We start from the raw sequence: 27900 nt of genomic DNA, 5'->3' as shown, positions 1-27900 counted from the left end.
ATGGATCAATCTGAAAATGACAGCAGTTTTTAATGGAGATTACCTCCGGCTGCACGCTTCAGGGGTCTGGAAAGAAATGAATGTCAGATCACGAAGGTGCATGTGTTACCTGATACACATCAGACTATTCTTTCCCTTACCGGTGATGCTGAACTGTTCGAAGGATTACGACGAGATGCAAAACTGTCATTAATCCATCCTTTCTAATAGCGCCACCATGTCTTTTAGCTATAATCTTATTAACTGTAGGTTAAATTCACTATAAAGGGCAAAAATGTTCTTATGGTATATGTCCTCGCTTCTTATTGCGTCATGTGCCCAATCAGAGTCTACGTCCGTCACTTAGACAAAATCTTCACTCTACTTCCCTAGACCTGCTTGTGGTTCCCAGTGATACACAATCCCCAACAGCCCCCATAAGAGCCCCTCAAAATGCAGACAGCCATACAATGTGAAAGTGAATACTTGGGTCATACGTAAAATAATTTGCTCTGTCAAATGCACATTGGACCATGTTCTCCTCTAAAAGTATAATATCAAGTTTTCATAGAATTTTGAACTTAATATAAGTGTATGCAACGTACAACAGCCTTAAATCCATTTATATCTGTATTTACTTTTTTTTATATATATTTATATATAGTAATTAAATTTTTTTACAACTTTTAATTTGGTTGTTTGTTAGGCCACGTTCACACGTTCAGTACTTCGTCAGTATTTGTAGCCAAAACCAGGAGTGGGTGATAAATGCAGAAGTGGTGACCTGTTTCTATTATACTTTTCCTCTGACTGTTCCACTCCTAGTTTTGGCTTACAAATACTGATACACCAAAGATAGAACAAATACAAGCCAAAAAAATCACCATATCTTTATTATTGATATATTAAAACACACAATAAAAAATAAATATCAAAAAGAGCACCACAGGGAATGAACAAATGGCAGAAATCACCCTGGCAAAAGTAGAACCATAGTGGAAACCTTGCTGTACCAAACCAAAAAATGGAGCAACAAAAGTAAATCTATTGCACTTAGATAATAAATATCATAAAATCAAGGTAGTAGTGTAAGTGATTATAATAGTAATATATAGCATTAGCTATTCACGTGATAATAATAGTCAACAGAAGACTATTTGGTAACATAAATATTATTATATACCCACATAGGACAGGCGGTATAAACCACAAGGGAGATGGTAAAATTCTGCCACATTTGACATGCAGAAACTGCTTCATGCAGGATGTGCGAAACGCGCGTTGAGTGTGGCGCAACTTCACCATCTCTCTTGTGGTTTATACCTCCTGTGCTATGTGGGTATATAGTATTAGTTTTGTTACTTCTATTAACTTGTATTATCTTGTATTATGGGTAGCTTACTCTATATATCTACTATATAATTGTCTAAGGGTCACTTCCGTCTGTCCTTCTGTCTGTCTGTCATGGATATTCATTGGTTGCGGCCTCTGTCCGTCATGGAAATCCAAATCGCTGATTGGTCGTGGCAAAACAGCCACGACCAATCAGCGACGGGCACAGTCCGGAAGAAAATGGCCGCTCCTTACTCCCCGCAGTCAGTGCCCGGCGCCCGCATACTCCGGCGGTAACAGACCGCGTTATGCCACGGGTAACGCACTCCGTAACCGCTGCTATTAACCCTGTGTGTCCCCAACTTTTTAATATTGATGCTGCCTATGCGGCATCAATAGTAAAAAAATGTAATGTTAAAAATAATAAAAAAAACAAAAAACCTGCTATTCTCACCCTCCGTAGTCCGCCGAGCCGCACGCGCCTGCCGCCATCTTCCGTTCCCGGCGATGCATTGCAAAATTACTCAGAAGACTTAGCGGTCTTGCGAGACCGCTAAGTCATCTGGGTAATTTCGCAATGCATCCTCGGAACGGAAGATGGCGGCAGCTGCGCGCGTATCGCCGGAGCTTCGGTGGATCCCAGGGGGTGAGTATATAACTATTTTTTATTTTAATAATTTTTTTAACAGGGATATGGTGCCCACACTGCTGTATACTACATGGGCTGTGTTAGATACCGCGTGGCTGCTATATACTACATAGGCAGTGTTATATACTATGTGGGCTGTGTTCTATACTGCATGGGCTGTGCTATATATTACGTGGCCACTGTTATATACTGCATGGGGAGTGTTATATACTACGTGGCTGCTATATACTGCGTGGGCATTGTTATATACTACGTGGCTGCTATATACTGCGTGGGCTGTGCTATATATTACGTGGCCAGTGTTATATACTGCATGGCCTGTGTTATATACTACGTCGCCTGTGTTATATACTGCGTGGCTGCTATATACTGCGTGGGCTGTGTTATATAGTACGTGGCTGTGTTATATACTGCGTGGCCACTGTTATATATTGCGTGGCCTGTATTAACGCATCGGGTATTCTACAATATGTATGTATATAGCAGCCACATAGTATAGAGCACAGGCCACGTAGTATTTGTCTGCTATATACTACATGGCTCCTATATACTACGTGGCCTGTGCTATATACTATGCGGCTGCTATATACATACATACAGTCATGGCCAAAAGGATTGACACCCCTGCAATTCTGTCAGATAATACTAATTTTCTTCCTGAAAATGATTGCAAACACAAATTCTTTGGTATTATTATCCTCATTCAATTTGTCTTAAATGAAAAAAACACAAAAGAGAATGAAACAAAACGCAAAACATTGATCATTTCACACAAAACTCCAAAAATGGGCCAGACAAAAGTATTGGCACCCTCAGCCTAATACTTGGTTGCACAAACTTTAGCCAAAATAACTGCGACCAACCGCTTCCGGTAACCATCAATGAGTTTCTTACAATGCTCTGCTGGAATTTTAGACCATTCTTCTTTGGCAAATTTCTCCAGGTCCCTGATATTTGAAGGGTGCCTTCTCCAAACTGCCATTTTTAGATCTCTCCACAGGTGTTCTATGGGATTCAGGTCTGGACTCATTGCTCGCCACCTTAGAAGTCTCCAGTGCTTTCTCTCAAACCATTTTCTAGTGCTTTTGGAAGTGTGTTTTGGGTCATTGTCCTGCTGGAAGACCCATGACCTCTGAGGGAGACCCAGCTTTCTCACACTGGGCCCTACATTATGCTGCAAAATTTGTTGGTAGTCTTCAGACTTCATAATGCCATGCACACGGTCAAGCAGTCCAGTGCCAGAGGCAGCAAAGCAGCCCCAAAACATCAGGGAACCTCCGCCATATTTGACTGCAGGAACAGTGTTCTTTTCTTTGCCTCTTTTTTTCTCCTGTAAACTCTATGTTGGAGCCTTTGCCCAAAAGCTCTACTTTTGTCTCATCTGACCAGAGAATATTCTTCCAAAATGTTTTAGGCTTTTTCAGGTAAGTTTTGGCAAACTCCAGCCTGGCTTTTTTATGTCTCGGGGTAAGAAGTGGGGTCTTCCTGGGTCTCCTACCATACAGTCCCTTTTCATTCAGACGCCGACGGATAGTACGGGTTGACACTGTTGTACCCTCGGACTGCAGGGCAGCTTGAACTTGTTTGGATGTTAGTCTAGGTTCTTTATCCAACATCCGCACAATCTTGCGTTGAAATCTCTTGTCAATTTTTCTTTTCCGTCCACATCTAGGGAGGTTAGCCACAGTGCCATGGGCTTTAAACTTCTTGATGACACTGCGCACGGTAGACACAGGAACATTTAGGTCTTTGGAGATGAATTTGTAGCCTTGAGATTGCTCATGCTTCCTCACAATTTGGTTTCTCAAGTCCTCAGACAGTTCTTTGATCTTCTTTCTTTTCTCCATGTTCAATGTGGTACACACAAGGACACAGGACAGAGGTTGAGTCAACTTTAATCCATGTCAACTGGCTGCAAGTGTGATTTAGTTATTGCCAACACCTGTTAGGTGCCACAGGTAAGTTACAGGTGCTGTTAATTACACAAATTAGAGAAGCCTCACATGATTTTTCGAACAGTGCCAATACTTTTGTCCACCCCTTTTTTATGTTTGGTGTGGAATTATATCCAATTTGGCTTTAGGACAATTCTTTTTGTGTTTTTTCATGTAACACAAATTAAATGAAGATAATAATACCAAAGAATTTGTGTTTGCAATCATTTTCAGGAAGAAAATGAGTATTATCTGACAGAATTGCAGGGGTGTCAATACTTTTGGCCATGACTGTAAGTACATATTCTAGAATACCTGATGCGTTAGAATCGGGCCACCATCTAGTCTACTATATGATTGTCTAAGAGTCACTTCTGTCTGTCCTTCTGTCTGTCTGTCAAGGATATTCATTGGTCGCGGCCTCTGTCTGTCATGGAAATCCAAGTCGCTGATTGGTCGCGGCAAAACAGCCACGACCAATCAGCGACGGGCACAGTCCAGAAGAAAATGGCCGCTCCTTACTCCCCGCAGTCAGTGCCCGGTGCCCACATACTCCCCTCCAGTCACCGCTCACACAGGGTTAATGCTGGCGGTAACGGACCGCGTTATGCCACGGGTAACGAACCCCGTAACCGCTGCTATTAACCCTGTGTGTCCCCAACTTTTTACTATTGATGCTGCCTATGCGTCAGCAATAGTAAAACAAATGTAATGTTAAAAATAATAAAAAAACAAAAAACCTGCTATTCTCACCCTCCGTAGTCCGCCAAGCTGCACGCGCCTGCCGCCATCTTCCGTTCCTGGCGATGCATTGTGAAATTACCCAGATGACTTAGCGGTCTCGCGAGACCGCTAAGTCATCTGGGTAATTTCGCAATGCATCCTGGGAACGAAAGATGGCAGCAGCCGTGCGCGTATCGCTGGAGCTTCGCTGGATCCCAGGGGTGAGTATATAACTATTTTTTATTTTAATTATTTTTTTAACAGGGATATGGTGCCCACACTGCTGTATATTATGTGGGCTGTATTAGATACCGCGTGGCTGCTATATACTACATAGGCAGTGTTATATACTACGTGGGCAGTGTTTTATACTACGTGGCTGTGCTATATACTACATGGGCTATGTTCTATACTACGTGGCCACTGCTATATACTGCGTGGGCAGTGTTATATACTACGTGGCTGCTATATACTGCGTGGGCAGTACTATATACTACATGGCTGCTATATACTACGTGGGCTGTGCTATATATTGCTTGGCCAGTGTTATATACTGTGTGGCTTGTGTTATATACTACGTCGCCTGTGTTATATACTGCGTGGCTGCTATATACTGCGTGGGCTGTGTTATATAGTACGTGGCATGTGTTATATACTGCGTGGCCACTGTTATATATTGCGTGGCCTGTATTAACGCATCGGGTATTCTACAATATGTATGTATATAGCAGCCACATAGTATATAGCACAGGCCACGTAGTATTTGTCTGCTATATACTACATGGCTCCTATTACTATGTGGCCTGTGCTATATACTATGTGGCTGCTATATACATACATAATTACATATTCTAGAATACCCAATGCGTTAGAATCGGGCCACCATCTAGTTAATATTATAATCATTTACAGTACACTACTACCTTGATTTTATTATGTTTATTATCTAAGTGCAATAGATTTACCCTTGTGGCTTCATTTTTGGATTGGCACAGCAAGGTTTACACTATGGTTCTACTATTGCTAGGATGCAATTTTTTCATTACTTGTTGTGTTCTATTGTTTCTGTTTAAATATATTTTTATTATGTGTTTTAATATATCATTAACAAAGATTTTGTGATTTTATTGGCTTCTATTTATTATATATTTGTTGTTTCACAATAAATAAATTGTGCATATAAGCCCCATTATGTGGATTGTGAATACAGGTGTTCTTACAAATACTGATGTAAAATAATGATCACATACTGAATGTGTGAATATGGCCTTATTGTGATTATTTATCAGGGTATTTCGGACAGATTGAGTCTGGGTATGTGGTTGTGAGGGGAAGGGTCTGTGTTTCTTTCATTTTTTTAATCACTATTGCTGACCCATATGAGGGTGGTTAGCATAAAATAAAGATTATGTCTTTAAATAACCAGACTCTAGAAGCAGCCAGAAAGGTGAAACTCGAGTTGGAGTTAAGAGGTTTTCTGAATTGCTATTTGAAATTAAGATCTTATGAATACAAATAAAGACTTGCACTGAATAACTCTGGTTTAGCAGATCTTCACTATAGTGGATCATCACTCTGTATCTTCCTTGCTTTTTAGAGAATGTGAAAGTACGGTACTTGGTTGGAATTGAGGTCTGCAGACTTATTCATGACTGTTAGGGTTACTTCACACTTGCATATAACTCAGGCGAGTGCAATCCGGTAAAAACATTGGAATGCGCCTGGATCAATGTTCATCAATGAGGCAGTGCAGATCTGTGTATTTTTTCCTCTGCTGTATTTGGTATGGTAAAAAAAAATTGCACGTCATAGAAACCATCAGTAAGACATCCGATTTTTACGGATGCCTTACAATTCTGTAGCTTAGGGAACTGTAAATGGTCCTGTAAATGATTAATAGCTGCAGATTGAACATGGATAGCGCATGGATGAGACAAGTAGAAAAAACAATCGTCTTACTCTCCTGGAATGAGACAACTTTTTTATACACTTGTGTGAGCATGCCGTTCAGATGAGAGAAAAATCCACAGGGAACAGTTTATAAACTCCAGGACTTTCTGCTAGGCGTTTTGACCCAGGACCCGTCTTCAGAAAATCACTCTGTCTCTCAGTCACTTCTTTTATGGATATCGTCATCTCTTTCTTTCGGTCTCCTCTCACTTAGGGACACCTGGATCCGTCTCCAGAAAATCACTCTGTCTCAGCCATTTCTGCTCCGGATCTCACCATCTCGTTCTTTTCATCTCCTCTCACTTAGGGACACCAATAATGCAGCACTGCTCACATTTGACCTTAGATCCTTTCTCTATGCATGTCAGGCCTTATCTGCCTCACCACCAGGAAACTGTCACTTTCCCTTCAACTTAGCCCCTTCCACTCTGTTCATCATCACTTTAAAGACTCAGATGCTTCATTTCCACATGAACCCCAATGACAACATAAGGGAAAGGAGACAGTTATAGGAGTTATGCAATATACCTAACACTGACCTCTGTTATTACCTCCAGCAGTGGCTGGTTGTAAATATCATGTGAAGCAAGACTTCATAACACCCTACACTGTTTAATGGCAGCTGCCAGATACTACAAATGAGCTCCTAAGTATGAAAAATAACTACGGTATGTATTCAGAATAAGCTGTTTGTATTCACAGGAGGCTGAACATAATCTCTGACCATTATATTACTTAGATGCTTTACTTAAAGGGAACCTGTCACCCCCAAAATCGAAGGTGATCTAAGCCCACCAGCATCAGGGGCTTATCTACAGCATTCTGTAATGCTGTAGATAAACCCCCAATGTATCCTGAAAGATGAGAAAAAGAGGTTAGAAAATACTCACCCAGGGGCGGTCCCGCTGCGGTCTGTTCTGATGGGTGTCGCGGTCCGGTCCGGGGCCTCCCATCTTCTTACGATGACACCCTCTTCTTGTCTTCACGCTGCGGCTCCGGCACAGGCGTACTTTGTCTTCCCTGTTGAGGGCAGAGCAAAGTACTGCAGTGCGCAGGTGCCGGAAAGGTCAGAGAGGCCCAGCGCCTGCGCACTGCAGTACTTTGCTCTGCCCTCAACAGGGCAGACAAAGTACGCCTGCGCTGGAGCCGCAGCGTGAAGACAAGAAGAGGACGTCATCGTAAGAAGATGGGAGGCCCCGGACTGCGATGCCCATCGGACTAGAACCGGACTGGGACCGCCCCTGGGTGAGTATAATCTAACCTCTTTTTTTCATCTATCAGGATACATCGGGGGCTTATCTACAGCATTACAGAATGCTGTAGATAAGCCCCTGATGCTGGTGGGCTTAGCTCACCTTTGATTTTTGGGGGTGACAGGTTCCCTTTAACTTTCACCAGTTTTCCCCTCTGCAGGCTCTGTCTCTAAATTTACAGTTGAGTCTGAGTTGGTGGATAAAGCGTAGCTGCTATGATGAGGGATTGCTGCACTTCATTCCTACGGTAGCATAAGGAGGGAGTCACCAGCATTGATGAAATAATCCAAAAGTACTGAGCTGTGTAGATGTATATCCAGGTTTGGGGGAGATACAACAGTTGCTAAAAAGCTCAGCAACATCTTTCAGTGTTTCCCCAGGTCTGTTTTCTCACTCTGCTCCTCACTCTTCCTCCTGCTCGCTAATCCTTAGAATATAGTTAACACTAGAACTACTGATGGAGTCATTTTGACTCCTTTCATTTTTTATTTCTCTTCTGTGACTACATTTTTCAGAATTCCGGCTTGAAACTCGGTGACTTTTCCTCAAATATGATGTGAAAAAAGATTTTGTGAGAATAAATAATTTTGGTAAAAAATTTGCGCGTTTTTTTCAAAATTTACCAAGAACTACTGAAGGGAGTCATTTTGACTCCCTACTATATTTTGAGGTCCTTTTGTCACTAAATGTTGTTATAAAGTTTTGTGCATAATTTTTTCACTCTGTCTTATTTACCCTGATGTTCATATAGATGTAGTTCAATTTACATGTCAACTTTTCACATTTTCCTTGTGTTTTACCTGCTTGTATTACTGTGTAATGCTGAACAAAATAGCTTGTTTACTCTAGGCTCTTATCTTATGCTAATGAAGGGTGGTGTTTTTCTAAGGTCCTAGCAGGAGACAGTATTCTGGACAGTAACTTTAGGGTACCGTCACACAGTGCAATTTTCATCGCTACGACGGTACGATCCGTGACGCTCCAGCGTCGTAACAATATCGCTCCAGCGTCGTAGACTGATGTCACACTTTGCAATCTACGACGCTGGAGCGATAATTTCATGACGTATGTGCGATGTAGAAGCCGTTGGTTACTATGCGCACATCGTATACGATATATGTTACACCATGCAATCATGCCGCCACAGCGGGACACTAGACGACGAAAGAAAGTTTCAAACGATCTGCTACGACGTACGATTCTCAGCGGGGTCCCTGATCGCAGGAGCGTGTCAGACATTGCGATATCGCTCGAACGTCACAGATATATCGCTCGAACGTCACGAATCGTGCCGTCGTAGCGATCAAAATTTCACTGTGTGACGGTACCCTAACTTTCAGTTCAGCTGAAGAGACAAAGAGAACAGACGCAGACATACGAGCTCTGAAGACTCATACAGGTATGAATTGTTATGAAATAGTTTAGCTGTCTGTCAACTGATTCAGCCCACCTACTTTTGAAGGTGGCAGAACAGTTATTATTTCTTTTAGTTTTCATTTCATTTCTATTTTTCAGCAGGGAACTATATAGAATTATGGAATTTGTGAGGAATATGGAGAGAAGACGTTTGATAAAGCCTCAGGATATTCTGGCTACTTTGCAATCCATACCGGAGGATGAATTGGAATCCGAATTGCAGGAACATGTATTTGATTCTGACAGTGATGAAGATTTCATTCCTCAGAACATATCAAGTGAATCTGAAGACTCAGAAGGAACAAATCCAGAAGGTAAGTAGTTATGTGTATTTATTTGTTCTTCCACACACTGAGTTAGGGCCTGTGCACACTAGCAGAATTCTGGCTGAATAGCCATCTGGATATTCTTGCCGCAATACAGGCCGTACCTGCCCGCTCATGCCTGAAGCTCCGCTCCGAACCCCGGGCTGGAGCCGCTGTCAGGGACAGAGCAGCGCTTGCTTACGCGCGAGCACGGCTCCGTCCCAGACAGCGGCTCCAGCCCGGGGTTCGGAGCGGAGCTGCAGCTATGAAACTCCGCTCTGTACCTGAGCGGGCAGGTATGGGCCGGATTGTGGTGAGAATATCCGGTCGGATATTCCGCCGCTAATCCAGCCAGTGTGCACGGACCCTTACAAAACAAAAATTCTAAATATTCATCAACTTTTTTCCAGATATTCCAAGCACATCAACTGGGGATCGGGCTCATGCAGTTATGTTGCCTCGTGACCATCCTCCTGGTCATGGACAGAAAAAATCAGCAAAACGTCCCAGAAATGAAAGAACAACAGATAACGATGGCGGCGAAGGTAATGCAACAACAAACACCAGAGAAGGCGAATCTGAAGGAATACTAGTTTCAGCGGATGGTATTCAATGGAAACCTGTTGAAATTGGACAACACTTGCCTGGTAGGCGTGACAGCCAAAATTTTCTTCGAGAAGCACCTGGCCCTACAGGATACGCCAGAAGAAATATTATTATCGATAGTCCTTTGAGCGCATGGCGTTTATTTTTTGATTCATATATATTGACACATATAAAGAACTGTACGCTTGCAGAAGCATGCAGGAACAATAATTTACAGTTTACTCTATCTGATGAGGAGCTAGATGCATTCATTGCGATATTCTATGCTCGTGGAATATCTGGCACAAACCGTCACTCGATTAGCAGTATTTGGTGTAATGACTGGGGAATACCGTTTTGCAAAGCGACAATGTCTAGGGACCGCTTTGTTGAAATTATGAGGTTTCTCAGATTTGATGAGAAATCTACTCGATCGGAAAGACTGCAAACGGACAAGTTTGCTCTATTTTCTACTGTGTGGGACAGGTTTATTGAAAATTGTATTGCGTGTTACAAACCTGGCCCATACATAACGGTGGATGAGCAACTTTTCCCAAGCAAAACTAGGTGTCCATTCACGCAGTACATGCCTTCCAAACCAGATAAATATGGCCACAAATATTGGCTAGCTGTTGATAAGGAGAGCAAATATCTGGCAAATGGCTTCCCTTATCTAGGCAAAGATGACACACGCCGTGCTGAGGACCGTTTAGCTGACCATGTGGTAATGAAGTTATTGGACCCGTTTTTGAAAAAAGGTCGCAATGTTACAACCGATAATTATTTTACTTCATTAAAATTAGCTAAACAGCTAAAAAGCAAAGGAACAACCATCGTGGGAACACTGAATAAGATAAGGCGAGAAGTGCCTAAAGAAATAAAATCCATGAAAGAGGAATTGTACAACACTAAAGTGTTTAGAAATGAAGACAATTTTACACTTACAGTATATCAAGGAAAGCCCAACAAAAATGTTGTCATTTTGAGTTCCGTCCATCCAGATGTTGTTGTTGCGTCTGATTCCGCTAAAAAAACTCCAGAAACGGTAAAGTTTTACAATGAAACAAAATATGGAGTAGATGTAGTGGATCAGATGGCACGAAAATATACCACACGAACATCCACAAGGAGATGGCCTGTTCATGCATTTGAAAATGCCTTAGACTTTGCGGGTATAAATGCATGTATAATATTCAAGGAGATTACCCACCAAAAAATGTCACGCAAGGCATTTTTGCAAACGCTTGTGAGAGAGTTGAGTGGTCCTTATGTCACAGATTGGGAAAAGGGTTCCACGTCCCAAGTTTCTACATGTTCAGAAGTGATGGTTCAAACAAAATTTTGCCAGATCAAAGAAAAGTGCAAGAAAAATAGATCTGTCGGGAATTGTAAGACTTGTGGTAAGTCTTTGTTTGGGCAATGTACTGCCATAAATCAAAGGCAATGCCTAAAATGCGAAACACCAAATGTTTAGAAGGTGAATTCTGCGCCATATTTTCATTTTTATGCTCCTCCACCTACATTTTCTCTGCTTTTTGTTCTTCAGTTGTTGTTTATATGTGTGCACTTGAATAAAAAAAAAATGTTTGAAAAACGTCTATTATAATTATTGTTATTTTCTGTAGAAAAATAAGAAAAGCAGAAAAAAAACAATCAAAAGCATTACTGTTGGATCTCATAATAATAATACATTACAAAAAATATAATTATTAATAAATAACCACAAATGAAACTCTAAAAATAAACGAAAACAAGCAAGGAGTCAAAATGACTCCTTTCAGTAGTTCTAGGCGGGGTCACGAGTCCAGTAGTCCTAGTGTTAAAGGTGTAACCTGATACCTCTCTGGGCTGGTAGTCTATTTAGTCTTGACCAAGACATATTAGAGCTGTTTTAATCCAGAGGGGATGATGAGTTCAGGAGGTATGAGAAAGGGAAGAAGTGGCTCATAAGTAGAGAAAGATGCTAAATTCTTTGATTAGATATATTATATGTAAATACTTTTGTGCCAAAAATTATTCAAGGAGTGATACCTTTATTGACTAACCAGAAAAATTATATTTTCAAACTTACAACTTCATCAGGTAACTTTACCAATAAATGACCAAGATAAGAGCACAACATTTTAAAGGGAACCTGTCACCTGAATTTGGCGGGACAGGTTTGCGGTCATATGGGCGGGGTTTTCGGGTGTTTGATTCACCCTTTCCTTACCTGCTGGCTGCATGCTGGCTGCAATATTGGATTGAAGTTCATGCTGTGTCCTCCGTAGTACTCGCCTGCACAAGGCAATCTTGCCTTGCACAGGCGTGTACTATGGAGGACAGAGAATAAACTTCAATCCAATATTGCGGCCAGCATGCAGCCAGCGGGTAAGGAAAGGGTGAATCAAACACCCGAAAACCCCGCCCATATGACCGCAAACCTGTCCCGCCAAATTCAGGTGACAGGTTCCCTTTAAGGAAGTCATTTGTATGTGGTCTGAATGGGGTGATGAATCCCAAAGATAAGCCAAAGTAATAAAACTGGGTTTTTTGTTACAGATGGGGGTGTAATAGAGGCAATGACTGGTTAAGCCCCCGTCACACATAGCGAGGTCGCTAGCGAGATCGCTGCTGAGTCACAAGTTTTGTGACGCAACAGCGACCTCAGTAGCGATCTCGCTATGTGTGACACGTAGCAGCGACCAGGCCCCTGCTGTGAGATCGCTGGTCGTGTCGGAATGGCCTGGACCTTTTTTTGATCGTTGAGGTCCCGCTGGGTAGCACACATCGCTGTGTTTGACACCTTACCAACGACCTCGCTGACAGGACGTCCCATTGAATCGTCATGAAATAGCATCGTTGTACAGGTCGCTACAGTTCGCCGCATCGCTGCTGCGTCGTTGGGGAGATCGCACTGTGTGACATCTCACCAGCGACCACATAGCGACGCAGCAACGATCCCTGACAGGTCGTATCGTTGTCGGGATCGCTTAAGCGTCGCTATGTGTGACGGGGCCTTAAGAGTTCAGTTATCTTGAGTCAGTCTGGTGAAGGTGTGAAGTGTGTCCAAGTAGTGGGTCATAAATCAGGTGGATAGGGAACCTTCAGACAAGCCTATTATGTGAAGAGGACATGCACCCAGAACAATGGTCTGTATAGAAAAAAAATGCAGCAAGCACTATGTTGGTCCGCTTTACGGATCAGTCTAGTGCATGTAAATGCCAGCCAATTTGTGGACATAACTGGCCTAGGTACATTATTTAGGAGTTTACTTTTCATGACATTTCTTTTAATTATTTTTTTTTCTATTCCTGGAGAATCACTTTAAAGAACTTGATCTTTCCCAGTAAATTATTATGGCGTCTTCAGACTTTCTAATCATTTCTCCCCACTGTTTGTCAGGCTGCCGTCACACTATCAGTATTTGGTCAGTATTTTACATCAGTATTTGTAAGCCAAAACCAGGAGTGGAACAATTAGAGGAAAAGTATAATAGAAACATATGCACCACTTCTGTATTTATCACCCACTCCTGGTTTTGGCTTACAAATACTGAGGTAAAATACTGACCAAATACTGCTAGTGTGACGGCAGCCTTAAACAAAGGGACTCAAATGACTGAATCATTATATAGCAATGTAGTCGAGTGACAATCAGAGCTGAATGTTACTGAGAAGATCGACTTGTCACCCACAATCACTGTAGACTAACCTTTTGGGTATGAGCACACGTTCAGGTTTTTTTGTGGTTTTTTTTTAGCTTTTTTTCGCGATAAAAACGCGATAAAACCGCATTAGAAACTGCAGACATATGCATCCTATCATTTAGAATGCATTCTGCAATTTTTGTGCACATGATGCGTTTTTTTTCCGCGAAAAAAAACGCACCGCGGTAAAAAAAAAGCAGCATGTTCGTTAATTTTGTGGTTTTTTCGCGTTTTTCCACTATTCTATGCATTTGGAAAAAAACGCAAGAAAAAACGCATCAAAAACGCACAAAAAACGCGAAAAAAACGCATGCGGATTTCTGGCAGAAATGTCAGGTTTTTGTCAGGAAAATTTCTGCCAGAAATCCTGACGTTTGCCCATAGCCTTTCTCTTCTAGTCATTCTTCCAAGTGGTCCACACAGCTTGAAGGGGGCTTCATCACAGAAAATACCTCCACCCCAGTCCTTTGTAGTCCAGTCCCTGTACTTCCAGAAAAGTTACCTTCTCTGATGATAGCCTCTTGAGATTGTTTGGGATACTTGAAAGAATAATTGACTGGAGAGGAAAAGATGAGTGCTACCATGAGTCCTGTGTCATTCCAACAGTAACACATCCTGAGACCATTCAGGTGTGGAGACCATTCATTCATGGTGTGGGCTCCTCACAATTTTGGATGGATAAATAATAGTGTCTAAGGCTACGTTCACATTGGCGTTCCGCCAATGTGCGTCGCTGTTGCGCCGGCGACGCAGCGGCGACGCAGCGGCGACGCGCCCCTATGTTTAACATAGGGGACGCGTGCGTTGTTTTGGTGGCGTTTTTGCCACGTGCGTCGTTTCCGACGCTAGCGTCGGACGCAAGAAAACGCTACATTTTAGCATTTTCTGTGCGTCCGATTTTCGTCAAAAACGACGCACGCGTCGCAAAACGCGCGCGTTTTTGCGCGCGTTTGCGCGCGTTTTTACGTGCGTCGCGCGTTGCGTCGCCGACGCAGGGCGGCGCAACGCTAGTGTGAACCTAGCCTAATAGAGCAACTTCTCCTAACGATCCCGAGGCAGTTTAGTGATGAACAATGCTATTGTCCAGCATGATAGAGCACCATGTCACAAGGCAGAAGTGGTAAGTAAATGAATCGGTCAACAAAACATTGACATTTTGGGTCTGTGGCCAGGAAACTCCCTATATCTCAATCCCATTGTGAACCTGTTGTCAATCCTCAAAAAGCGGATGGACAAACAATATATACCACTCCAAGTACGTTATTAGGCAAGAATGGCATCAGTCAGGATTTGGCCCAGAAGCTTATATCCAGCTGCCAGGACGAGGAGCAGAATGGGTTCCCATTGCATTATGGGACCGCGTTAAACGGACAGCGTTGCACGGCGAAATTAACGCCGTGCAACGCGGCCGTTAACGCGCCCATTGAAGGCAATGGGAACGCGCTTCACTAGCGCGTGCCATGTTCGGCACGCGCTAGCGACGCGCTGGTGATTCCTGGCGCGCCGCGGACGCTGCTTGCAGCGTCCGAGGTGCGCCCGCGGTCCGTTCCCCGCTACCGCGACCCCGACCGCAGCCCCATAGAAAACATTGCGTTAGCGCAATCCGCTAGCGCTAGCGCTAAACGGATTGCACTAACGCAATGTGACCCTAGAAAATAAGGATCAACACAAAATTTTGAGTGATTTAATAAACGATGTATTTGTGAATAAAAGTTGAAAAACGTATGAAATGTTTATAATTCTTCTTCAGAGACCATAAAAACATCATATTAAAACATCTAAAAACCCTCAACTGCGAGAAAAAATAACTAAATGTGTGTCAGTCTAAAAACGCAGAAATTGTAGAAGAAGAACAGACATGAAGCGAGATTAAAATAGTTAGGAAAGTTTTATTGCACTTGGAGGCACACATATACAATGCTCTCTACCAGGGTTTACACCTCACTATATGGTTACAGGAAAGATATATATATCTTGGTACCGTGTTAGCCAGTAGATAGAAAAATATTTAGAATTGAGAGTCCTCAGTGGTTGATACCTTGTAATGGCTAACTGAAAAGATGGTAACAAATTGCAAGCTTTCAAGACTACACAGGTCTCTTCAGAATTTCTTTTAGCCTTCGCCTGATGAAGAGACCTGTGTAGTCTTGAAAGTTTGCAATTTGTTACCATCTTTTCAGTTAGCCATTAAAAGGTATCAACCACTAAGGACTCTCAATTCTAAATATTTTTGTATATGGTTACAGAAACTCATTGACCCCTATCATTCAGGAATTAGACATCCTTTCCGGTCTTTGTGTGCCCCAGTGGATCATCCAGGCTAGATGGGCACTTCTTTCTCTAAAGGCCCCTTCACATTAAGCGACGCTGCAGCGATACCGACAACGATTCGGATCGCTGCAGCGTCGCTGTTTGGTCGCTGGAGAGCTGTCACACAGACCGCTCTCCAGCGACCAACGATGCCGGTAACCAGGGTAAACATCGGGTAACTAAGCGCAGGGCCGCGCTTAGTAACCCGATGTTTACTCTGGTTACCATGCTAAAAGTAAAAAAAAAAAAACACTAGATACTTACCTACAGCTGTCTGTCCTCCAGCGCTGCGCTCTGCTTCTCTGCTCTCCTCCTGTACTGGCTGTGAGCCGGAAAGCAGAGCGGTGACGTCACCGCTCTGCTTTCCGGCTCACAGACAGTACAGGAGGAGAGCAGAGCACAGCGCTGGAGGACAGACAGCTGTAGGTAAGTATGTACTGTTTGTTTTTTTTTACTTTTAGCATGGTAACCAGGGTAAACATCGGGTTACTAAGCGCGGCCCTGCGCTTAGTTACCCGATGTTTACCCTGGTTACCAGTGAAGACATCGCTGGATCGGTGTCACACACGCCGATCCAGCGATGTCTCCAGGGAGTCCAGCGACGAAATAAAGTTCTGGACTTTATTCAGCGACCAACGATCTCCCAGCAGGGGCCTGATCGTTGGTCGCTGTCACACAGAACGATTTCATTAACGATATCGTTGCTACGTCACAAATAGCAACGATATCGTTAACAATATCGTTATGTGTGAAGGTACCTTTAGTAACATGCTACATTATGGACAAACAGGAGCTTTCAAGGTCTCTGGTCCATCTTAAAGCTTTTTGGTTTATTTTTTAGACTTCTATTCTGCCCATCCTAACTTCTGATGACTTGCAGTTTATAAGAACTGTGTGAATTAGTAATAGAATTATCTTGCATCTATACTATTTTACCATCTGCATGCGAATGTAGCATATGTTACCTTCAGTGAGATTGCACATGATTATATAACCTGGCAGATGTGTGTGTACATATATATATATCTTGTTTCTCTGAGATATTTTATTGAAAATCCATTAAATGCTTAAAAGTTAATTTTAAGCAACACTTTAATCAATAGATGTTATATTAATAATTTCCAGAGTTGGATGTGTTTAAATGAAATGTTGCTGTGCTGAGATAATCTTATAAATGTGCCCCTGCTGTGTCCTGTGTAATGGCCGTGTCTGACCGTACAGGAACATGGTCTGATCATAACACAGCTCCTGGGCGGGGAAGATACAGACAGGACAGTATAGGATCACAGATGATTCTTTCTTTGATGTAAAACACTGCATTAAACAGGCAGCAAAATGTTTTACCTCACAAAAAGTATCAGCTGTGATCCCCTGCTGTCTTGTCTGTATTCTGCATCTCTCCCCGCCTGCCCAGGAGCTGTGGTATGATCAGACCATGTTCCTGTATGGTCAGACACGGCCATTACACAGTACACAGCAGCATATTTATAAGATTATTTTAGGAACATTTTTTTTATACACCCAATTGTGGAATTTATTTTTAATCCAAGATCTAATAATTAAAATGTACTTTGTTAGTGGGGAAACCACTTTAGGGCCCCATAAACATTAGACTAAGATTGGCCAAACCTGCCAATATGATGGCGGTCTAATGTTTATGGGAAACTCAACTCTCTCTCTGACAGCTGATTTCTGGAGAAAGTAAGGAACTCTCATATCTTATTTCGGACTGCCAATCCCTCTTATCAGTGAGATAAATCACTTCCAGAAGAGCCTGGCAATGGCACTCTCATAGAGAACACAGGAGCGCAGTGATCTAGTGCAATCCTGGGCAAAGTGCAGCCCGGCCTGCCCTCCCCCACTGTCTCCACTGTCTCCACTGTCTGCGGTGAATCCATTAGTGGAGGAGGGGCCACCGGCTCCTTCTTCCACGAATCAGTGTATGAAACAGCTGTAACGATGACGTCATTGCATCAGCTGTGCACTGTGGAGAGTCCGTGCATAGGAGACAGGAGCAGAGCGCCGGGGGAACGGGAGTGAGGGAGTATGTGGTGGTCTTTTTTCATGTGTATGGAATGTTTGGACATGCGGAAGCTATGGGGGTCTACTGCTGAACATGGGGAGGTTATGCGGGTCTCCTGCTGAACATGGGGAGGCTATGGGGTCTCCTGCTGGACATGGAAAGGCTATGGGGTCTCCTGCTGGACATGGGGAAGCTATGGGGGGGGCTCCTGATGAACATGGGGAGGCTATTGGGGGCTCTTGCTGGACATGAGGCTTTGGGGGCTCATGCTGGACATTAGGAGGCTATGGAGGTCTCCTGCTGAACATGGGGAGGCTATGGGGAGTCTCCTGCTGGACACAGGGAGGCTATTGGGGCCTCCTGCTGGACACAGGAAGGCTATATGGGGCTTCTGATGGACATAGGGAGGCTATGGGGGAGCTCCTGATGGACATGGGGAGGCTATGGGAAGCTCCCGCTGGACATGGGGTAGCTATGGTCTGCTTTTGCTGGACATGGGGAGGCTATGGGGTCTCCTGCTGGACATGGGGAAGCTATGGGAGGCTCTTGATGAACATGGGGAGGCTATGGGAAGCTCCTGCTGGACATGGGGTGGCTATGTGGGGCTCTTACTGGACATGATGCTTTGGGGGGCTCATGCTGGACATTGGGAGGCTATGGAGGTCTCCTGCTGAACATGGGGAGGCTATGGGGAGTCTCCTGCTGGACACGGGGAGGCTATTGGGGAGCTCCTGATGGACATGGGGAGGCTATGGGAAGCTCCCGCTGGACATGGGGTAGCTATGGTCTGCTCTTGCTGGACATGGGGAGGCTTTTCGGGGCTCATGCTGAACATAGCGAGGCTATGGGGGGCTCATGCTGTATATGGTGAGGCTATGTGGAGGCTCTTGCGGTATATAGAAGGAGCTGTGCGCGCTCAAATGGTATATAGGGGGATGTCAGCATACTTAATTATGCTCAATATTAACCCCTTCATGACCGGGGGATTTTTCGTTTTTCCGTGTTCGTTTTTCGCTCCCCTCCTTCCCAGAGCCATAACTTTTTTATTTTTCCGTCAATTTGGCCATGTGAGGGCTTATTTTTTGCGGGACGAGTTGTACTTTTGAACGACATCATTGGTTTTAGCATGTCGTGTACTAGAAAACGGGAAAAAAATTCCAAGTACGGTGAAATTGCAAAAAAAGTGCAATCCCACACTTGTTTTTTGTTTGGCTTTTTTGCTAGGTTCACTAAATGCTGAAAATGACCTGCCATTATGATTCTCCAGGTCATTACGAGTTCATAGACACCAAACATGACTAGGTTATTTTTTATCTAAGTGGTGAAAAAAAATTCCAAACTTTGCTAAAAAAAAAAAAAAAAAAAAAAAAAAATTGCGCCATTTTCCGATACTCGTAGCGTCTCCATTTTTCATCATCTGGGGTCGGTTGAGGGCTTATTTTTTGCGTGCCGAGATGACGTTTTTAATGATAGCATTTCGGTGCAGATACGTTCTTTTGATCGCCCATTATTGCATTTTAATGCAATGTCGCGGCGACCAAAAAAAGTAATTCTGGCGTTTCGAATTTTTTTCCCGCTACGCAGTTTAGCGATCAGGTTAATACTTTTTTTTAATTGATAGATCGGGCGATTCTGAGCGCGGCGATACCAAATATGCGTAGATTTGATATTTTTTTTATTGATTTATTTTGATTGGGGCGAAAGGGGGGTGATTTAAACTTTTATGTTTTTTTTATTTTTTTCACATTTTTTTAAACTTTTTTTTTTAACTTTTGCCATGCTTCAATAGCCTCCATGAGAGGCTAGAAGCAGGCATAGCACGATCGGCTCTGCTACATAGCAGCGATCTGCTGATCGCTGCTATGTAGCAGAATTGCACGTGTGCTGTGAGCGCCGACCACAGGGTGGCGCTCACAGCGACGGGCAATCAGTAACCATAGAGGTCTCAAGGACCTCTATGGTTACCATTCACAAGCATCGCCGACCCCCGATCATGTGACGGGGGTCGGCGATGACGTCATTTCCGGCCGCCCGGCCGGAAGCGGTAGTTAAATGCCGCTGTCTGCGTTTGACAGCGGCATTTAACTAGTTAATAGGTGCGGGCAGATCGCGATTCTGCCCGCGCCTATTACGGGCACATGTCAGCTGTTCAAAACAGCTGACATGTCCCGGCTTTGGTGCGGGCTCACCGCGGAGCCCTGCATCAAAGCAGGGGAGCCGGCATCGGACGGTATAGTACGTCCGATGCCGGTAAGGGGTTAAGTAATACAATTAATATTTATATAAAATAATTAGAATTAATATGTTAAGCAGAATTTATTTCAGCCTGTTGGTTCGGCCGTCCACAATAGTCACGGTTTATCATTAATTGCCCACTTCTGATCTAGTGTATTGAGGAGTCAAGACAGGTTGTTGTCAGCCTAATGATCGGCCCAACCATCGTTCATCTGACAGCTTTCTATTCCGTATAGGAAGCTTCGTACATGCCACTAATACTTTGGGAAGGTAGCAATATGGCCATCACTCCCAGCACTATGTATGGACATTTCTGCGTGTCTTTACTTTTCCACTTTTGTAATTCTGGAGGGGAAACGGAGATTTTTCTTTGAAATAAGAAAATGTTATTTTCTTTGTAGCTGCCTTTTTATTACTTGAGGTGAAATTCTTTATAAATGCCTGCCTGGGGAGTCCTCCTAAATGTATAGGAAGACATTCTGTATTTATAACTTGGGGAAACAAAGGATTGATGCCACTCTAGTTAATAATCCATTTGTGCAGAAATTCTCAGTGGTAAACACAGCTCCCTTGAGCCCGAAGGGGACATAATCCATTAAACTTGTAAGATAGTACACGACAATGGAGCCATGTCTGATGTCCCCGCTGCCCCCATTACACACAGAGAAGATACTCACAGCAGGCCGACCATGCTTAATATCCCACCGAGCTTTGTGTGCCTGCTCAAGTGTTCCCTGAAGACCACAGAGGCACACTGAAAAAAAAGTTTTAGGGGCAGGTGAATGGGAACATGAAGCGGCTAATGAAGAGAAAAGCTTGACTTTTGTGTCCTGCTTGTAAAGAGCACTTAGCTGTAGTCACTTTGACGGCCCCGGGCGGTGGAGAAATAAGACATGTCTCGTATTCTACATCTTATTAGTAGAAGAAGGTCGACGATGTATGATCCTAATATAACTGGACTTGGATCAGAGGACATTCTCCATCCAAGCTATTTGATTTCCAGTATGAGCCAGGTCGGCGATGGAGGAGCAATGACAATAAGGGCAGGAAGCTGGTCTTTGCTTGCACACCTGGTCGATATGGGGTTAAGTGTATTTCACATAAATGGCAATTTCGGCAAATAGCGTATATGTAAATGATAGGAGAGGCCCACTCAGCTTCGGAAAAAATGACTTGTTAGCATTTGCCAATAAGCAGAACCTTTCAGAGTAACAACCATTGATTTTAGTGTTATTGTAAATTCATGTATATGTGGCTGTTACTGCCACAGTGTCTTTACCTCCGGACACAGTGCAGGGCGGTGCGGATCCTGCTCTCCTGGAGAACGCCTAAACCCAAGTACAATGTCACATTTCACTAGATGATGTGCGATGGCTTCATTAGGTCACATTATCTGTTATTATTATTCCTGGAGGAATTATCTGTTTCTACCTCTAAATGGATTACTATTGTTTTATGGTATATGGTTAGAATTTGTTTGTGTCCTGAAATGATTTCTGGTCAAGCAATATTTTGTATAGAAAAGTAACTTGCACAAGGGCTATGTCGCTAGCTTGTACGTTGTCCTTACCCGCATAGCCCTTCCTGGAGAATCTCAGTATTTAGTATGAATGCTGGTTCAGCTAAGTGCTAAATGGCGGACCACTATACCGATCAAAGCGCCAAGGTCAGCAATACCTTTACATGGCCTGTCCATTCCTCCACTACTGAGAAATCAGCATTTGTCACTCCAGCTCTATTCCCCGCCCAGCGTCTCCTGCTCCTGCTTGGCTGATGGCTCTTCTGCTTGAAGTCATACAGCATGGAGGCCGTCAATAAGGCCGGGGTCACACTTGCGAGTGCAATGCCAGAAACTCGCACGAGTCTCTCGCCTCAATACCCGGCACTGCCGCCGGCACTCAGGACTGGAGTGTGTGGCTGCATGTATTTCTATGCAGCTGAACGCTCCGGTCCCGAGTGCCGGCGTCAGTGCCTGGTATTGATGTGGGTGACTCGTGCACGTTTCTCGCATTGCACTCGCAAGTGTGACCCCGGCCTAAAGCAGAAGGAGGCGGCACTAGGCGGAGGATGGAGCTGGAGTGACAGAGGCAACAGATCTGTAATACAATTTAAACGCTGATTTCTCAGTAGCAGGAATGGACTGGCCATGTAAAGGTATTGCTGAACTTGTTCAGATTTCAGTCATGGAGGTGGCGCTCTGTGTATAGAGAGTGGCGACTGTAACAGCACCCCTCACTGACCGCTGACTCTAATACTAAGCCTGCTGTCAGTCAGTGCCGGAGGCGCAGTTACAGACACCGCGCTCTCTACACAGAGCAGTGACTTAACCGGCGCTGCCCCTGTGACTGAAACCGGAACACTACCAGAAGGAATAAAGTTAATTTCCTCTTTGCAGCAGGGGTCTTAGTGCCGGTGCCGGGCAGGATCTAAACGCTATTGACTTGCAGATTAACCCCAAACCTTCTGGTTACTAGCGTTTTTTCACGTGACAGGTTCCCTTTAAATGAATCTTTGTGCATGCCATAGCTGGGCGATGCTAACTTTGGGGTTAAAACTACAGGAGTGTGGGGGTATTGGTCATCTAGAGCTCTAAATAATGAGGGGCCACAAAAGGTGAATTTGTCCAGTATAAGGAGAGAGCAATGCAAATGACACATTTTACAGATAGAACATTTTAGTTCAGGATTATGCAGTTGTCCCCTCCACCCTGGTCTACTTTAAGTTCCTTTTGTATGTATCTACCTAAATATTTCTGTAGTGAAATATCAGAAACTTACTGTGGATAATTCATCTGTTTTAGGCTATGTGCACACGTCAGGATTTCTTGCAGAAATTTCCTGAGCAAAACCGGACATTTTCCGCAAGAAATCCTCATGCGGTTTTTTTGCACCTTTTTTTTGCGTTTTTTTTTCTGGAGATTTCCCAATGCAATAATATAGCGGGAAATCCGCAAAAAAATCTGCAAAATTATTGAACATGCTGCGTTTTTTACCGCGATGCGTTTTTTTTTTTTCGTGGAACAAAATGCATCATGTGCACAAAAATTGCGGAATGCATTCTAAATGATGGGATGCATATGTATGCGTTTTTATCACGTTTTTATTGTGGAAAAACGCGAAAAAAAAACAAAAAATCTGCAACATGTGCACATACCCTTAAAGTATTTTATTGTTACAGAACGTAAAATGTGCTACAGATATCAGAGTTGTGGAATTCTGACTACTCTCCATAAAATAGGAGTCTGCTCCAGTATTCCTCATCCAGTGGAAGACAGTTGTGTTGCAGTTCCCTGCGGCTGACCATGAGCTCCATTGTACCGGTAAAAACGTGAAGTTACTGCAGCACTAAGCGAGCGCCGCAATCTCTCCATTCACAGGAGCAGTGAGGGTCATGGCAGTCAGATTCCTACTGTTCAGAATATGATGGAGTATGGTAATAACATAGCAGCACTTTCTGGTAAGGGAAACCCCTTTAAAGTAAGATAGAAAAACACAGGAGTGAGCTTTCTATTGTTCGCAGCAGCTCAACCTTCTTTCTTATCACTCGGGAAGTCTTTTTGTGGCCATTTATTTGATTACTTTTTTTTTTTACTTCCAGGTGTCAAAATGAAGCTTTTTGCTGCTGTGAGATGGACTGTCAAGGTGTTCGTTTTGTGTCTAGTGCTAGGAACTGCGGTCCTGCTAAATCCAGAGGATCCCAATGTCTGCAGCCACTGGGAAAGGTAATGCTAATTACTAATATATCTACACAAAATAATGTGCTCATGCTGTCTTAAAGTTCATGATTAGCATTAGAGACTTGCATTTATAAAAGTGGTACAGATAGACACAGAAGGTTTGAATATAATTCAGCACTATACATGTGCCCTGGATGAAGCCCAAAAAGATGCGAAACCCAGAGTCAGCATGCCACTCACTTCTATGTGAAAATCCCTTTAATATTTTACCTTTGTGAGCATATAGATTAAATGCTGTACACTTTCTTTTTTTTTACAGTTTTGGTGGCATGCTACGCTATGTTTGAACCTTCTAAATGCCTCTAGGGCCACAATCATTAATAAGTTCTTTCTTTCCCTTGTAAGAAGATGTGGTAAGTGGATTGATCCAGTGTTTTCAGCTATTTCAAAGCTGATTAGAAACTTTCTATAAATTATTACGGGGATTCTGCCGCCCAATGCTAGTCCTACTCTAAGCTTGGCATCTCCTTTATGAGTATGTTTAGCTTTTCAAGGAGATTATGTGACCAGAGCTATTTATTAATACCGAATTATGAAATAAGGTTTTGAATAAAAGAGAAGAATAGTCACAAAATGTTGGAGAATAAAGTATTTGAAGGTTGGCGGCAAATTCCGCACAAGACGTTCAATATATATCATGCATTATTGACCACATAATGTAAGTCCGTTGGTTCGTCCACCATCCCTTTACTATTTGTGATCTGAAAATTAATATTTTACGCCCGTACAAATAGAGCGTACACTATGGCATCAATTTATCATTTACACATTTTTTAGCTCACTTTTCTTTTTAGTCTTTTGGTATTAGTTAGCATTTTTGCGCCAAATTCTTCAAAAAGGAGCACGCCATACGTGAATTTGGCACAAAGTCAAATTTTTTTAATTTTTTTTTTGCTTAATAAGTGGCCTATTTTACAAATTGTCACAATAATTGTGCCAAAATACTGGCATACTCAAAAATGCATGGTGGGGTGGGCTGGAGTCAAGTTGTATGTAAATTTTGCAACTTTTTTAAAAACTTGCAATTGATGAATCAGGCGAAACCATCTGGAATCGCCAAACTCGAAAAAAAAAGGAGAGCACTTATTAAGAGGCGCAAATAGAATAATGAATTCGGTGCGAGCAAAAAAAAAAGGCACAAAATGAGACAAAAAAGCAGGCACAAAGGCAATGATGAATCAGGGCTATGCTGACAGTGGTGTATGTGTTGCCTGTTCTGCACATAATGTCCTCCGCTATTCTGCCGTCTTGTAGGGGGCTACATTTCCTTTGCTTTTAATACACAGTTTGTCACCAAGTAAAACTTCATCTTGTGCAGAAATAAGAACAAAACATGAGCAGATGCCTCCCATTCTGTCTAGTTAAATACATGGGGCACATGCCAGCACGGAAGATCAGGTACCGTACTTTAGTTGAACCATGAACAATCACAAATATGACTTTTTTTTGTGTTATTTTTACAACGTGCAGTTGTGTGTTCTCCTAGTTTGCCCTTTGTATAATATAGGGGCAGAAAGCAGCCAGCATATTTCCATGCACAGAAATCTCGGAACGGCATGTTGTGTGAGGCTGCACAATGCGGCATTGTAAACACTGGGCACAATGGGCTATGACCATTGTAACAATTCACATTCCGTTCGCCGTTTTTTTTTTGTAAGTTGGAAAATGAAAACTGATTTAATTTCAATGAATATCTAATTTGAAATTTACTTATAGTCCTATAGCTCTAATGTAATAAATCAGGAATATATTTATCGATCAGTAATATGAGACAGGAAAACTACAGCACATTTATATACAATGCTTATTACCTGCACAGCAGCCTAGAGATTGTTAAAATGACGTCCTTTATACTTAAAATGAATCTGTCGCCAGGTTTTTGCTTTCTAAGATCACCATAATGTAGAAGCAGAGTCCCTGATTCCATTGATGTGTCACTTACTGAGCTGTGTTTTGCGGTTTAAGTACAATCATCATTTTATCAGCAGGAGATTATCATTACAGGGCAACTTGGCACTCCCAGCACTAATTAGCAGCTCTCTGTCACTATACAATGTACACAGAAAGCTGTGGTGTGGATAGGACTATACACAGCTCATCAATGAGCTCTACCAGATGCACACACAAAACTGTAGCTCTATCATACCTGCTGCGCCCAGTAAACTGATACGTTTTCGGAATCCAGGTCTCTGTCCCTACATCATGCAGTCAGATTACATAGCAAAAATGTGCTGACATATTCCCATTAAGGTGGTTGTCCCACGAACAAAAGTGCTGTCTGATTATTAAGTAATGGAAAATATAGAGATTTTTTTTTAACTGTTTGATTTATTTAAAAAATAATGTTGCTGTGCAGACACAAACTGATATTGGTGTCCCTGCTGTATGTGTCCTGTATAAGGGTTGTGTTCCACCATGTAGATCAGCTTTAGTTGCCTATATTGATCGTATAGAATTAGAAAGGGAATATATATGAATATTTTCCACTGATTACGCTGAGAAGATCTATTATATGCTTATGCCGTTACGCCTCTATGCCTATAACTTTCTTCTATGTAGTGACGGTATCAACATAGAAACTTTGGGCTCATCGATAAATCATATCATCCCAGTACATCAAGCTCGGTAGCTGGACATATTTAAAAAACAAACAAACTGTGTATATGGCTTCCGAGCTTGTTGCACACTTGTATACAGCTTCAATGTCTTTGATGGGAGACTCTATATAACAATGAGCAAAAGAATGACAGATAATATGTAGATTTACATCGATGTACATTTGTATACCGATTGTGTCATTTCAATTGCCCTGCGTTACACAAAAAGTGTTTCTTTAATGCATGAAATGCAGCAATTCGTTCAAGATTGTAAACTGTATATACTTCAGATCCAAGCTTTCAACCTCCGAGACTCTCGTTTCTCCTCTTAGTGAGCAGAACCTTTGGATAATTACACAGTTACTGTTACATTTTATAATCTATTGTGGAAAGATTAAAACTCACCATGCTGTACAGATTTCCTATTAGTGGGGTCACACGTGAAGCCTGGCATGGTATATTAACCGAATTACTGTATTTCCATGCTGTGTATACCATTACAGAAAAAGAAGAGCCGTAGGTATTAGCAGGCAATGGAATAACCAATTCTCCACTGGCTGGTAACGCTTGTTTCAGGACCATGGAGAGCTCGTGTCTCCTTTTACCTATAGGACTCCTTTATTGTGCAGAATTATAGTCAGGTGCTTCTCACAAAATTAGAATATCATCAAACAGTTAATTTATTTTAGTTCTTCAATACAAAAAGTGAAACTCATATATTATATAGGGTCATTACAAACAGAGTGATCTATTTCAAGTGTTTATTTCTGTTAATGTTGATGATTATGGCTTACAGCCAATGAAAACCCAAAAGTCATTATCTCAGTAAATTAGAATACTTTATAGCGTCAGCTTGAAAAATTATTTTAAAATCCAAAATGTTGGCCTACTGAAATGTATGTTCAGTAAATGCACTCAATACTTGGTCAGGGCTCCTTTTGCATCAATTCCTGCATCAATGCAGCGTGGCATGGAGGCGATCAGCCTGTGGCACTGCTGAGGTGTTATGGAAGCCCAGGTTGCTTTGATAGCAGCCTTAATCATCAAAATTAACAGAAAACGTATTTAAAAATTTGTATACCTTGAACTTTTCAAAACATTTTTATATTACATCTGTAAACTTAAATGTATTTTATAGGAGTTTTATGTGATATACCAACACAGTTATCCCCTACATGGCTTTTT

General features: G+C 42.6%; 1 protein-coding gene across 11 annotated transcripts in view; it reads left to right on the top strand.

The window, feature by feature from the left end:
• MEGF11 (multiple EGF like domains 11) overlaps positions 1-27900 on the top strand; it is a 739878-nt gene that overhangs the window by 99093 nt on the left and 612885 nt on the right. For all 11 annotated transcript variants that reach the window (XM_069766385.1, XM_069766388.1, XM_069766379.1 and 8 more), the window contains exon 2: positions 23980-24103. In XM_069766385.1, coding sequence (XP_069622486.1) covers positions 23988-24103 — 116 coding nt within the window. In that variant the 5' untranslated portion in view covers positions 23980-23987. The remainder of the gene's footprint in view (positions 1-23979; positions 24104-27900) is intronic.

This window comes from Ranitomeya imitator, chromosome 4, assembly GCF_032444005.1.
Source record: "Ranitomeya imitator isolate aRanImi1 chromosome 4, aRanImi1.pri, whole genome shotgun sequence".
Lineage (NCBI taxonomy): Eukaryota > Metazoa > Chordata > Amphibia > Anura > Dendrobatidae > Ranitomeya > Ranitomeya imitator.
This window is presented reverse-complemented; position numbering and strand designations above follow the sequence as displayed.